Raw genomic sequence first — 16478 nt, 5'->3', positions numbered from 1 at the left:
AGAGAATCTTAATTGGGTAATACATGTATACACTAAGTTTCAAGAAAATATCTTCAGGCATTCAATAGATATGGTGGAAATAGTTAAATTTTATGTATTTGACCTTGACCTTTTGACCTTTGACCTTGAGCATGTGCACCCAAAAGTTGATAGGCACAACTTCACCCCCTAATACACATACATGCCAAGTTTCATTAGGATACCTCAACAGGTTTCGATAGTTACCTTGTCCACAAAATTCATTACGGACGGACGGAAGGACGGACGGACGGACGGAAGGACGGACGGACGGACAACCCGAAAACATAATGCCTCCGGCACCACTTCGTGGCGGAGGCATAAAAAAATAATAATCACAAAAAGGGAGAGGAAAGAAACCTGAAAAGAGAATGATGCTGATCATGAGATGACATGACTGACATAATACACCCAATTAAACATCACAATTTTCTCCACCCTCATGACCAACCTCACTATCCCACACCTTTCAAACACCACTGCCACACCCACCCATCACTCCCAACCCCCTCTCCACAACCAACCCCCTCTCCATGACCAACCTCACTATCCCACACCTTTCAAACACCACTGCCACACCCACCCATCACTCCCAACCCCCTCTCCACAACCCCCTCTCCACAACCCCAGGCCCAGACCCACAAATGCCACGTCCACCAACCATCTTGCCATTTTTACCAAACCTGTCCAACCCCACCTCTTCAAACACCACTGCCACACCCTCCCATTTCGATACCATACTCTCCTCACCCCACTCCGCCCCTATACGAACACCACCACCACCATCATCATCACCACCAACAACCCTCCCCCACCACCCACCACTACAAACACCCCTGATTCCACCACCACCACCACCACACCAACCATATTACCTCCTAATCCCACCTCCACCACCCTAATGAATATCTACCGGTACTTTGTATTACCATACCATCGCTCCTTTCCAATCATTGCCAAACCACGCCCATATCCCACCTTGGGATGTGTCGACAACAAGCACACTGTTGATCATGACATCTTTCTGCCTGTATCATCCATAAGTTACATAACTTGAAGAGCATTTCGATGATTAAACGTGACAAAACGGTGATGTGCATGTGCTTCTAAAGTTCCAACTTTCAAGCCGCAGTATCCCCTCCTTGATTCCTGTGCACAGCCACTTGCTAGTGCCGCCTTATTGACCGAAAGATCGGTCTGTATCTGGTCGACAGGATATGCTCAGTGGAGACTGCATCATGGATCCCCTACGGAGAAGAGGGATAACATCAAAAAAAAAAAAATAAAAGACTCCTCTGGACAGATGGATCTTTCTGTCTAGCCACCCTACTACTCCACTCTTCAAGCAAGAGCTCTGACGGTGACTGTTTGTGCACCATACAAAAGAATACATAAGGAGTCATCACTTTGGGCCCCCGGGCCCCCCCACTTTTTGTAACCCGGAAGTACGTAAGTGGCACTAAAAAGAAATAGATAGAGATCTTGAAGTGTGAGTGCGGTAAGGTTATGTTTTTCTGATGCTGAAGATCCTTTTTTTTTTTTTTTTTTGCTTGTCAGCCAAAGAAACCCGAAGTGGAAGTTAGGGAGAGATGAGCTGAGGACCTTTTTTTTTTCTTTTTCTTTTTCTTTTGGGTGTTAGCTCATGAAACCCGGAAGTGCCCTCCCCCCCCCCCCCCCCCACACACACACACACACTTTTGAATAGGCCCATCCCATTGCTGTATGGCCCATCCATCACCGCGCTGCTTCTTGGACGACAGACGTAAACGGACTTGACGGTACGGATACGTACGCGACGACGCGGACGATAAACAGCAGACGTACACAGAGCTACAGCAAAGATCGTAGATAGACGGAATACACGATCTTTGGCTACGTACTGAGAGAGGCCGCCGCGCCGGGTGGTGATTAGAGAATGACCCACCAAACCCTGCTGTGTGGAGATATAGCTAATAGGATTCTCATTATATTCGGAATTTGGGGGATTTATAAATCGCGATAGCAAAGTATACTTCAGCTCTTGCTCTGGAAGAATAACGGTTGATGGTCGAAGAAAAAGATGATGGCGACGTTACTTTCTAATTTTATGCGATTATTGTTTGTTTTAGCGATTGTCAGTGTGGATAGGACTCGAGTGCACTGCACCGGTAAGTATGATATCACGACATCCTCCTTGCAGGCGCGGCGCCGCTAGCGAGCTGCGCTCCGTTTGGACAGACTGCGACTGCATCTCGTCCAGCAGGCTGGCATGTCGCTTGTATTTGTAGTGTTGGGAAACAGTCCCGTATATTAATTACCGTGTGGTGGTTGTAAGGTATTTTTGAGGCCCTTGTCTTGGCCTCCAAGTGTTTGAGCTTTATTAGTGTGTCTGTGATCTAAATGCGACTTTTCAGGAAGTGAATGCCGACTAGTCTATGCTTTCTCTAAATTAATATTTCTTCACTCTTTTTGAAACATTGAGTAGACCTGAGAATGAGATAATTGCCTGTATATTAAATTTTTTATTCTGTTATAAGACGAATAAGTGTTAACTTTTTAACCTGACCTAGAATATCTAGTAAAATTAGTAGTAAATTTAGGCCCTAGATCTTCAGCTATAAATGCTATTGGTATTGGCTATGGTCCTACCGAAGTCCCTCTAATGTTATGAGTAAACTTTAGTCTTTACTGGCTCTAGTAGAGCGAGGATCTCTACTTTGTACCCAGTACCAGGGCTGCCAACACTGGAAACTAGTTGAGAGTGAGACTCCCATAGGCCAATGCTATAATTTAGGTCTAGGACATGTTAAGAGTCAAAATGAGTGAGATCAATAGAAATGCATGCAAATGAAATAAAGTTTTAGAGTGAGGGCATACTCGTGAAATAGGCCCCACCACTGCGTGTCCGTACTAATACTTCGGCGGCTCGCCTGTTTATACTCGTGAATTCAGCCCCACCGTGTGGCGTTCATCGGTAGGTAATCAAGGCGGCGGGGCTTCCTTCCACAGTATAATACTCGTGAATGCGGCCCCACCAAACGGCGTTTACGCAAGATTGATACAGCGGTGGGGCCGATTTCCACAGCATAGCATCTTCCGTCCTCCCTTTCTCCCGTTTTCTATTCTCGGAAGGACTCCCTAATGTCCCTCGACTAATTTAACGGGCCAATTTAACCATAAATACAACCCTACCTAACCCTAAACCCTAACCCTAACCCTAAACCCTAACCCTAGGACCTACCCTTGCTTGCTAACGCACTGGTGCACGCACACTGCGGTGGGGCCTATTTCACGATTTTGCCAGAGTGAGAAAGGACCAAAATGCGTGCCGTGAGTCCCACACTCAATGCGTGAGAGTTGGCAGCCCTGTTGTACTATGGAAAGGACAAGTTCACCTTCATAACGTGAGACATGTGGGTTGAGTGAATGCAGCAATATTAGTCGAACACATCATTTAGAGTTTGAGGAAAATCGGACAATCCGTTCAAAAGTTATGAACTTTTGAAGTTTCTGCTCAGTCACGGCTGGATGAAAAGACTACTTAATTTATAGCTTGTGATGTCACATGTGTACAACGATATAAAGAAAAAATAAAGAAAATTCAACATATTTCCATTTTTCTTGCATAACAAAAGAACACTCGACTTCTCTCTTTCAGAAGGCAGGGGGAATATTACCCTTAACATACGTCAGTATTAAACAAGTCGAAGAAATGTGCACAGATTCAAAAAGTAAAGTTTTGTGAAATTCTCTTTTTATTTTCCTTATATCATTGTACGCATGTGACATCATACACTGTAGTAGTCTTCTCATCCAGCAGTGACTGCGCAGATACTTTAAAAATTCATAACTTTTGAACGGATTGTCCGTTTTTCCTCTTTCACTGATGTGTTCTACTAATATTGCTGCATTCTCTCAATCCTTATGTAGGGTCCTATATGAATGTGGACTTGTCCTTTAAGACATAAGCCCAAGCCAAGGCTGGGGGCACATACGGGTACACATTGTGCCATGTCCCCTACCATATCATTTGCCACTTTACGCCCTTTACCCGATTTCAACCAAAGTCGATGACTTTTCCTAAAATTTGATTGAGAATGTTTTGATATACTGTAAAACAAGCAATGTTCACGTGCATTTTAATTTCGCGAGCGCCAAGATTCGCAAATTAAAAATGCACATGAAATTTCTTATCTACACTACGTGTATATGCATTGAACGCCAGTGGCAATTCGCGAAAATTTCATGCCATGAAAAAGGCAGTCCGCTCCAATTCGCGAAAATTTCATACCGCGAATATATTGTGTGTTACAGTAATTTAGCTATGTTCGATATTGCTGGTTGCCATGGCAACTGTAAACGGACAACCATGTCTGAAGTTTTGCATGTTACTTTTTCTGTTCCAATTTCAGTTAGGCTTTCTAACAATATAATGGATGAAATGGGGGTTTTCTTGGCTGTAATTTGCTGAAAGACCAAAAAAAAAAAAGTGAAATAATTTTGGTTGTGAATCATGCGGATATGGTCTTTTTATAATTTTTATATGACATGGGCATCAAACCATAGTCTAGATCTACCAGGTAATAGTTCAATTGAAAATACAGCATTTTTCAAAGACTACCCTGTTATCTTGTGTCATTTTCACACAAGTTTTGCCTGTGGTATCAATCATTTGTTTGTCATATCAATCTGCAAGCTTAAAATTCCAATAATAAATATTTAATATTGAAATATGAAATGTACTAACAATATCAAATGGCCTGTGAACCTAGATCCCAAACAATACATTGTACATCATCTAGACCTCATATATTTCTTTATAATGAATAGCGACCCCATATGTTGACCTTTAGAAATTTCAACCATAACATATAGTAAAAGTTGACTTTCATTATCATAGTGGCAAATATGAAATGATTGATATGAAATAAGAACATATTCTGGGGATAAAGAGATTCTATTTAAATTAAAAAAAAAATGATTTTGGCATATTTCCCATTTCTTTATATTTTGGTAAATAGTGCCATCAGTGGGTGACCTTGAGAAATTTCAAATCTTGGGTCATTTAGAGTATGAGTTGGCCTACCCATGTGCCAAATATGATGCTGATACATCATTTAATAAAGAAATTATATGGGGAGGACAATGTCCCCCCCCCCCCCCCTTGGGCTGGGAAGGGGTCAAAATAGCTTGGGCTTTATAGGGTTAATGTTGGTCACCATTTGCACAATCAAAAGTGCATTGCACTGCAGCATTAAATTAGTAATATCAACACTTTAGAATCACTGCATTGACCACTGCACTTGACTGTGCTAATGTGTACATGAATCCACTGTTTCCAGGGCAATTCGGGGGAGAGCAGCAATACGGTCAAAAGTTGGTGAAGGAATATGAGGATTACGGCAACGTGGCTCTTTTTCGCTTCCGCCTGCCGGAGCAGGTGACGTACGCGAGGTGGTACGTCAGAAAGTTCATCAACCACCCAGAGGACTGTGAGGATCTTACGATGATGGTGTAAGAAATTATCTCTTCTCTTTTTACATTCTCTACAATTATAGTGTCAGCATACTCTTGAAATAGGCCCAACCACTGCATGTCCGTACCAGTACTACGGCGGCTCACCCGTTCTATACTCGTGAATTCAGCCCCACCGTGTGGCGTTCAACGGTAGATAAGCACGGTGGTGGGTCTTTCTTCCACAGTATGATACTTTTGAATGTGGCCTCACCAAACAACTTTTACATGTGATTGATACAGCAAGGGAGGTGATTTCCACAGCATAGCATCTTTTGTCCCTCCTTTCTCCCCACCCCCCTTTTTTTTTCCTTTGTTAATTCTTTTCTTTCTATTATTCTTGGAAAAACTTCCTAATGTCCCTTGACTAATTTAACCATAAATACAACCCAAACTAACCCTAACCCTAACCCTAACCTAACCTTGCTTGTAACCTACAGATGCATGCGCACTTTGGTGCGGCCTATTTCACGATTTTGCCATAGTGTCTCTCGCTTTCTTTGGAGAAACTACACATGTTTTGACACAGTATGGTTTAATAACAGAATTTACGCACTGTCAATGTGCACTAAGTATATTGAAGGAAAATGAAAGGCAATTTATATGGATAGAGTGAATTCAGCAATATTAGGAGAATACATTAGTGAAGTTTGAGGAAAATTGGACAATCTGTTTTGCTTTCACCATTGTTGGATGAATAGACTACATTTATTGAGGTCACGCATTTATTTTTTTTTGTAGCAAACATATGTTAGTATGAAGCCAAGGAAGAGAATGCACACTTTTCATAAAAATTAAAAATTTTGGATTTTTGGTTATATTTTCTTTAAATATCATCCATGCATGATGTCACAAACTGTTGTAGTCTTCTCATCCAGTGATGACAGCACCAAGATTATAAAATTTATAACTTTTTGAACTGATTTATCCAATTTTCCTCAAACTTCACCGATGTGTTCTACTGGTATTCCTGCATTCACTTCATCATCTTGTACTCCCCGCATTCACTAGACCTCACATTGCGGGGACAGTCAACAGAGATTTAATGTTTTTACGACTGACCCGTCCACACTGCTACACTTGTATCTTGACTGTCCCCAAGCTGTGGGGCAGTTGGGGGTTGGGGCAAGCTCTGCCACTCGAAACCAGACATAGCGCATGCGCACATTTGATGACCACAACTGGACGCTATCAATTACGCCCCAAGGTAATGTGTCACTCTCTCCTCCAAATCTTTCCCCCGGACCTGACTTGCTTTGCGGGGATGGGGGGGGGGGGGGGGGTTGGGGACAAGTCCCAGCGAGTGTTCACATTATGTTTTTTGAGGAGAAAGTCCCGAAGTGCAGGACTTTCCCTGCATTGTGGGGACTAGTGTGAACGAAGGGATAGTTTCATCCCTTTCAAGTGTCTATGCACAATTACACAAATTATTTTCATGCCTATATGGATATAAATACTACATTGTATACACTTCAGGGAGTTCTACATTGTACATGAGAAACGGGCAAAATACACTACCTAATAAACCCACAAAAATGTAGAAATACCCACTAATGTAGAAGAACACCAACCGCTGAGATGTATAAAATTGCCCCCAAATGTAGAATTGGACGGCGCCCAAAAATGTAGAAACACCCCCTAATGTACGTGTAGTTTATTTGCAGACGCCGTCCACAATTATACAATTTACAAATCAATGGTAAAATGGTTATTGGCTTTTGTTGATGTTTACCTGCGTATAATATGCGTGCATGCATGTGTGTCGGGGATGGGGGTAGAGGTATGTGTGTAGTGTGTGGAGAATATAGAGAGAATTCTACAAAATGAATAGTTACACATTCCATTCACTTGTAACTGACATATTGTTTGGGGTAATATTATTCACCCTGCTTTCTACATACATATTTGTAGAAGAGGTAAGTCAATGTGCTCTTTCATTACGGATGAAAAGTCAAAATATGTCAAATTTTTATAATTGTTGTCCATAATGATGTCGTCAAGAGTAGTAGTCTCCTTGTACAGTAATGACGACACAAAAATTCTATGAATTCATAATTTTTTAATTGATTGTCTGATTATCCTCAAACTCTCACTGATGTGTTCTACTAATATTGCTGCTTTCACTCAATCCACATTTTTAGTTTGGCTTTGGTTTCCTTTATAAGATAATCATGGTTCTTGTCAAATTGCACCGGAAGCCATTCATTATCACCAGAGGGGAAAAGAATTTGAGCTGGAGTCTAGTCAGGATTAAGTAGCATCAAGTGATTACATTTTCAAATGATAGCTCTCTCTCATCATGTGATAATGGCGTGAAAATTGAGTCAGTATTTTGATTTGCATCAAAGAGACAAAACTCAGACAATTCAGCATGGTTTACTGTCTCATTTACTAGGATCTTGCTATTTTGGGATTTTTTTTTTTTTTAATAGATGTGTTACAGACTTCCAGCTAAAATATTGTGCACAGTATGTCTTTGTGTACATCAGAAAACTCTAAAACCGTGCAATATATGACCATGGACTGATGTGCCTCTACTGGTACTCTAATTTTCTCCCATTTTTAAATACAGTAATTGTACAAGTGAACACTTTCACGCATATCAGAAACAAGCATGCAACCAGAAACTATCATGATTTCAATAAAAGCACGCAAATATTTTTGCTTTTTGTATGAACCAATGTACCACAGTGTAATGTCTTGATTTCGTAGAATTAAAAACCTATATGAAATTCATCCTACTTGGCAGAGCATGAAAAATTACTCTAGCTGCAAAAATATCCACTTTTACAGTATGGTGACTTTTCATCTCTTTTGTGTGAAAATGAATCTTCATGCAAATTGCTGAATGATATCACAGTTTAAACTCCTTCATAAAGTAGGGGGGGGGGTTTGTGCACACATTAAAAAGAGAAGACAAGATTGTTATACATTCAGCTATAAAAATGGAAAAGGAAATCACAGTATCTGGCAATGGAGTGAATTTGCACGCGCGAGCACACACACACACACACACACACACACACACTCACAGAGAGAGAGAGAGAGAGAGAGAGAGAGGGAGGGAGAACAAGGAAATGGACAGACTGTTAAAAATCAGATCCAATGTGTGTATACAAATTTGAGGTGGAAAAAGCAAATTGCATCTCAGCATACAATGTACATGTACTTTGCACTTTTTCATTCCATCATGTGTGTCCTAGTGCCCTTTAACAGTTCATTAGATTTAAAGAGTACATGGGGGAACCTGTACATATTCCATCTGTAGTTGGGGGTCTGTGTGATAAAAAAATTAATGAATCGATAATAATCAGGTATATTAGTTTTGATAGGATGTTTTTATAATCTCTTTTTATGATGTACACAGCACATATATGTTCTATCTACACACTTCATTGTACTCGCAATATACCATATACCCAGATTTTTGCCGTGTTTATGCTTCCCCTTTTCGGGCCAGAATCAGCGTTTTGAAACGTGATAAGTGCAAAACGCTGTTGCGTTCATGCTCACTTCGATAGAAACGCTGATTCAAAACGCCAATCCAAAACGCACAAAAAGGTGCGTTTACGATCGGCGTTTCTGACTAATCACGTTTGATGGGGAAGCATAAACGCAACAGCGTTTCTAAACGCGTTTAGAATGACGTCATCTTAACGCCTTGCCGGTTCACGTGAAAAAGCGCGCGCCCGGCAAGCCAGCTACCCTTGCCTGTGCAGTTTTCCCATGTACAAGGTGTACTGTGCATACGCATGTCTTTCCCAGCTGCTCTCCCAGGCCAGGCCACTGATTGCAGCGGACGCCCCAATTTGACCTGCCTCTGCTGAGGTCAGCGAAGCAATCGCAAACGCTCTTTCCAAGACTCGAAGAAAGTGAGCATAAACAGTGCTCCCGTGAACGGCGTTATGAATAAGCGTTTTGAATCAGCGTTTCAAAACGCTGATTCTGCCTTCGCAAATTGAGCATAAACACACCCTTTGTTTCATTTTTTTTTTCTTTTTAATCACACAAACCCCAACTATGGACGGAATGTGTATGGGTCCCACAAGTATTCTATAAATCTAATGATCTTAGCAAACCTTGATTGCTAAGATTATTCTACACAACCTACGACAAGCAATTCACCGTAGTCATTGAAAAGCAGTTAAGGTGTACAGAGTATAGCAGATACAAGCATGCATGAAGTGGTTAACAAAATACACATAATGGTTTGCAGGCTGCGCACTCATTGACATTTTGTGACCCTGCTTTCCACCTAATGCAAATATGTTACAACCTGTTTGTAGCGACTGAGGAAGACAAGGCGCCGCGTTCAGTGAATCACAACCCACTACAAAGCAGTCATACCACGTTTAGTCATCGTAGAGCGTTGTCAGTGTTGCCATGGAGATAGACAGTTAAATTTCTAGCTCCGTGGTGTTACAAGTATGTAACATGTGATCCTCAAAGTAAGGATTGTCTACTGCCAATGTTTGGTTAGTTGGTTTTTGTTGTTATTGTTCAGGAGTGAACTTTAACTTGAGTGGACTGTACCCTTCCCTTTTATAGCAGATTAAGTTCATGGAGTACCAGGTACTGTATGCACTGTTATTTTCACATACAGATATTTTCACAAATTGAGGAGGACTAGGTCATAGACATTTTTGCAAGATGTTGTTTTCGTGAATTGAAACAGAGGCCATCATAAGCACACTATTACCTTAGGGTATGGTGAAATTTTCGCGCGTTGTCAAATTTGCGATCCAACTGTGATTCACAAAAATTTAATCCTCGCAAGAAATAACAGCTGATCCAGTATATATTCTCCCAGATTCAACAAAAGAGATCATCACATACAACTGCACAGCAATTACTGTATCAGTTGTGGAGCTGACTTCATTTTAGATGAAATATGGAAAATAGCTTTTATTCCAAATATAATTCAATGAAAACTGAACAGAGAAAATGGGACAGTGATATAGTCAGGTCAAAGAGGACGATACAAGAGTTTACATCCAGTAAACATCCATATTCCTATGCATTTTGTACTATGTAAAGAAAACATGACCCTGTGATTTAATGCATACAGATCCTGTTTGATGCGAATTTCTGGGAATCGCAGCTGCACGACATGATCATATTGACCACAAGTACATGTAACCTTCATGAGACACAGCATTGGAATATACGTGTACCATTTCATACAGACATTCATGGTTGTAGAATAATGTTCATTAGGAAATGAGTGGCTATCCAGGAAATTAGTGGTATCATTGTGCACAGTGCTAAGATGCTCTCAGGTAGTCTTGCATCAAGACATTCTGTATTTTTTCCCCAAGTGCAAAATACACTAAAATGCTGTACACTGACAGTGTCAAGCTCTACGCAATTTTTGCACATTAAGCTGGGAGAAATAAATTTTCTACCTTCTAAGTGCTTCAAATGGTAAAGATGTCTATGGTTCCTTGCATTGATTAATTATCTTGAATTTCATCGTGTCATTTGAAATAATTTCTACTAAACAGATCATGCTGGATACACATTTCACAAAGCTGACATTAATTCAACAGAATGTGTTGTTTCTGAAAGTGTGACAACATACATTCAGTATATTATGTGATAGTGTTCAGTGCCAGCCAAACTGCTTGTATTCATGCACACACCTTGTTTTTAGCATGGAAAAATGGGGGACTGCAAAGAAATTTGCAGTATAATGCCACCGAAGTAGTAGCGGTCAGCACTGTTTACAGGCGGAAAGATGCTGCACGTTGTACATTATACAAGTGAATAGCTAAATCTTGGTAGGACAGTACAGTATGTGCTCTGCGACTGTACATAAGACACTTGTGTGTAACTCATATCATTGGTTTGCATTTACGGTATTGCCCGTTAATACATTGTACCCCATAATAACATGCGTATTAAATCAAAGCTTGAATATCAGCTTGCCACTGTCAATTTCAGGGAAGCTTTTACCCATCAAATTGGATCGAGATGTGCAGACTTTTGCCTTTTTATTCCTTCCAAGGTTTAAAATCAAAATCTCACTCTGCCATGTATTAATTCAAATTCACGTCACACTCTAATACAGAATAGATAACAATGAAACCCCACATGATATTCATGTAAACTCATCCGTAGAACTGGTTACAGGACCAGAAAGGTTGATGTCATGACAATATGATATTGTCAGGAGAAAATAAAATTGTCCATTGTATCCATTAATTCATCTATCTCCATATTTATTTAAGTACCACTATACAAAGCTTTCGTTGCTTATCAAGCAATTAATTAATTTTTCCTAGTTCCAACTATTGAGCTATCTGTCTTTATCTGGAAATGGTACACAGTAATTTGTTTGTAAACCCAGATAAAAACAGTCTTCCATTGAACTCAACTGATCACACTGTTACGACCAAAATCACTCTGAGAATGATCGCACAAAAGAAACAATCAACTAATGTTCAGGCGGTTTATTAACAGGGATATTGTGGGTACAGACTCGTAATCGGTTTTCACATCAGTACAATAATGATCAAGAGAAGCAATTATAAATCAGTAATAAAATCACTTACACGCATTACAGCCCAAATCGTAATCACGATGTTATATAGTCCCTTGGTGATGTCTAACTACGATGTTCGATGCACAGATGAATGGTCCTTGATGCACCGATGAATGATTCCTCCGACGTAAATCCAGAGGCACGGGTTGCAATAATCCACGTTATAGATCCGGGGTAAATTCCACGATATGTACGTCCACAGCGAAACGTGCGGAATCCACAGGAAACGGGCAGAATCCAAATGTTATGACGACCACGTCCAGTTGATGCGTTGAATGATGATTCACTTTATAATGTCCAGCAAAGAAACCAGCCCGTCAACAGCTTTGCCGTAATAATGTCCGTTGACACTAAAATATGGAGTCTATCTCCAACGTAGGCAAATTAATTCTCTGCAAGCAAAATGTCTCCCAGGCCTTATCTCCACAAACACAGTTTGTATAGCAGGTCAGCAGGTAACACAGGACTGACTATAACAAGTCGCTTCAGAGCCAGAAGTGACGTAACTCTCAGAGCAGAGGTGTTGGGTACTCTGCCTACCTCAGAATTTCTCCTGCTTATATACTATCCATTCACCCCTTTCTAGTACATTCTGTAATTTTCTCCAACCTGGGGCCACATACCTGAACATACTAGCAAGTCCAAATTCCAGGAATCCTGGATGACTCACTGCCTAATATGTGCATAACATCATTGCCAAAATTAACTACCAATCGCATTGGGTTACAAGGGCAGTGCCTCACTCAGCCAGCACTTCCTAGAATTTTCTGGAATGGGTTAAATCATTCTAGATTGAGTGAGCTATAATGTATTTCCTGTCACATGCATACATATACTGTAGCTACATTGTATACCATGTAGAAAATTCTCCACTGATCTGGTCAGCCTGTATGTACTATATCTATATCATATAGAATGTTCTCCATTAATCTGGTCACCCTGTGTACATACACATTAAACAACCATGCATACAGCCTTGATACATGTACATAACTACTTGTGTGTACATTTGTGACACCATCCCCCATGGGAAAAAGAAAGCCTTGCCGTAGCAAGGGTTTCTTTTACCTTCACAATTTCTCATTGTTATTTACAACGAATGTGAGGTAAAATCCAAATCAAGCAACAATAATCATATGCTATCGCATGCCTTTTGAATAGCTTCATTAATTCCATGTTCTCTTTTCATGGATACCAATGATATTGCTTGAATTTTCTGAGCTAATCATGTCAAACTCAAATTGCATACCGGTACCTCAGTAATGGATAAGCTAAACACTGTATGTGTAATGTGAGGTGAAAACCTTTCACCCTTAACTTCTACTGTGCTATCCACTACCTATGTCACACCAACTGACTTTCTGTCATAGCACTCTTTCAGCATTTTTACATGACACACCCTCTGATCTTTTCGTCTGCCTGGTGTACTGATCACATAGTTCACATCATTGAGTTTCTTTTTGACACAGTATGGGCCACTGAACTTGGCTTTCAGTGGTTCACCTTGTATGGGCAGCAGTACAAGAACTTTGTCACCTGGTTTGAAGGTTCGGGCTTTGGCATTTTTGTCTGCCTTTCTCTTCATTGAATCTTGTGACACTTTCAAGTGTTCCCTAGCTACCTCACAAGCCTTTGAAAGCCTTTCACGAAACTTTGACACATAGTCAAGTAGGTGGACCTCATCATCCTCAGTCATGAATTTCTCTTTGATGAGCTTCAGTGGGCCCCTAACTTCATGACCGTACACCAACTCAAATGGACTGAAACCCGCTGACTCATTTGGGGAGTCTCTCGTTGCGAACAGCAGGAAAGGGATGCCCTTATCCCAATCCTCAGGATACTCCTCACAAAATGCCCTAATCATTGTCTTTAGGGTCTGGTGGTAGCGCTCCAACGCACCTTGGGATTGGGGATGATAAGCTGATGACTTCAGCTGCTTCACACCCAAACGATACATCACCTCTTGAAATATGCCTGACATGAAATTTGACCCTTGGTCAGACTGCACTTCCTTGGGCAACCCATACCTAGTGAAAAACTGCACTAGAGCATCTACCACAGTCTTTGCAGTGATATTTCTCAATGGGATAGCTTCTGGAAACCGTGTAGACATATCCATGATTGTCAAGAGGTACTTATGACCCGACCTAGTCCTAGGCAAAGGTCCAACACAGTCAACTAGAACCCGACTGAATGGTTCTTCAAACGCAGGTATCGGAATCAATGGCGCCGGCTTCACTGAATGCTGTGGTTTACCAGCCACCTGACATGTGTGACAAGTCTTGCAAAACTCAGCCACATCCACATTCAACCCTGGCCAATAGAAATGCCTCATGATCCGATCCTTTGTCTTTCTGACGCCTAAATGGCCGCCAACAGGTAACTCGTGAGCAATCCTCAAGATCTCACCGCGGTAACTAGGAGGGACAACAACTTGACGGACCACTGTCCAATCCTCATCAGCTGGCCTATGGGGAGGTCTCCACTTCCTCATCAAAATGCCATCTTTGACATAATAGCACTCAGGGACCTTTTCAGCCTCAGCCTCAGAACACGCCGTCTGAGACAAGCCTTTCAACTCAGAGTCTGCCTGCTGTGCTTCAACCAAGGAAGACTTGCTAAACAGCCCATCACTGTTAGCCTCGGAGCCTAATACAGCAACCCCATCATTCAAATCCTTGAAAAAGGTTTCTGCCAACCAAACACCGGAATTCTCCTCCACATCAACAGAATCCGCATCATCTTGAACAGCTCTACGAGCCTGAGACCTAGTCAAAACACAATCTGGGAAAATCCCAGGAAACTCCTCCTGCAACTGCTCAGTTTCAGCAACCACCATTGGTTTATCCGAAACAACTGGAGACGCAACCACCTTATCCCCAGCCAAGTCATTCCCCAACAAGAAGTCAATGCCTACCATGGGCAACTCAGGAACAACTCCAACAGTGACAGGACCAGAAACTAGGTCACACTTCAAATCCACTCTATACAGCGGAACTGACATATAACTGCCATCAACAGTCTGAATCAAGACTTTTGCATTAACTGCACTATCTGGTGGAAAAGTCATACCACCATCCACCATTAACGACTGAGAGGCCCCCGTATCCCGCAGGATGACTACTGGTTTACCTGCCTCACCAGAAGTACATGGGGTCACCTCACCATCAAACAAAAAGCTACGATAGCTCTCATCCACCTGCTTCAGCCTATCTTTGAATTTGGGAGATCGACTTTCAATGGCCTGTGTTTCACTGAACGGGACACTGTTTTCGGGTAGGACACTTTTTGACATGACAAATCCCATGTCCTTCTTTGTTTTGTTTTGCAACTTCCAACACTGTGACTTTACATGCCCTGTCTTGTTACAGTGAAAACATTTGATGACATTTGCACTTGTACTGGACCCTTTGTCAGATTGAGGCTTTGGTGCCGATGAAGATTCAGAACTCGTGCCTTTTTCAGGACCAGCATTCTTTGGATTGCTCGACTGAGTTTTGTCTCTCTTATTTCCAGAGAAATTCCTGAAAGGTGGTCTGTTGTCATTTCTGTGGGTCAGCTCATACTCATCAGCCATCAAGGCTGCTTTATGCAAACTTGTCACTTTGTGATCATCCAAATGCGACCTCACACTGAAAGCAACACTCTTTTTGAATTCTTCCAAGAGAACAACCTCACGTAGGTTATCAAACTCCTGATCCACTTTCAGGGATCTGTACCACCTATCAAACATCATTTCTTTTTCACGAGCAAACTCAACATGTGTCTGGCCTGGTTTGCGGTACGAATTTCTGAACTTATGTCTGTAAGCCTCTGGCACCAACTCATAAGCATTCAACACTGCTTTCTTGACTGTAGCATAGTCACGTGATTGCTCTTCAGAGAGAGATGAGTACACATCGGCAGCTTTGCCAACAAACACACTTTGAAGGAGCAAGGGCCAAAATTCCTGTGGCCAGTTCAAACTGTTAGCCACCTTCTCAAATGACACAAAATATGCATCGACTCTGTTTTCTTCAAACTTTGGCACCAATCGAATGTTCTTGGCCAAATCGAATTCAGGGGGAGCCCTTTCACGATTTTCAACAATCTGTGCATGAGCCAATTCAATCTCACGCAATTTCATTTGGTGCTCCATTTCAAGTTTCTGCATTTCCATTTCCATTTCTTTAGCTCTTTGCTCTCTTTCTAGTTCTCTAGCCCTTTCCCTTTCCTTCATTTCCATTTCCCTTTGTTTTTCCCTTTCCTTCATTTCCATTTCTAATCTCATCTTCTCTTTCTCCATTTCCAGTCTAGCAAGCTCAAGTCGTGTTTGATCAGAAATTTGAGCTTGATCTGAAGTGTGAATTTCTTCTTTGAGCTCCATGTGACCAGCTACCAAGTCAAGAATCTCTGCCTTTCTTACACCTTGTGGAACATCTAC

The 16478-nt window shown here is 41.4% G+C and overlaps 1 protein-coding gene across 1 annotated transcript in view; it reads left to right on the top strand.

Annotated features, from left to right (window-relative positions):
* The first annotated feature begins 1974 nt into the window (after nt 1-1974).
* LOC140236902 (post-GPI attachment to proteins factor 6-like) overlaps nt 1975-16478 on the top strand; it is a 40945-nt gene continuing 26441 nt past the window's right edge. The window contains exons 1-2 of the mRNA XM_072316836.1: nt 1975-2165; nt 5340-5511. Of these exons, the coding sequence (XP_072172937.1) occupies nt 2078-2165; nt 5340-5511 (260 nt within the window). The 5' untranslated portion in view covers nt 1975-2077. The remainder of the gene's footprint in view (nt 2166-5339; nt 5512-16478) is intronic.

This window comes from Diadema setosum, chromosome 13 (genome assembly GCF_964275005.1).
Source record: "Diadema setosum chromosome 13, eeDiaSeto1, whole genome shotgun sequence".
NCBI classification, from domain to species: Eukaryota; Metazoa; Echinodermata; class Echinoidea; order Diadematoida; family Diadematidae; genus Diadema; species Diadema setosum.
The sequence above is the reverse complement of the archived record's forward strand: the minus strand, read 5'-3'. Positions and strand labels throughout refer to the sequence as shown.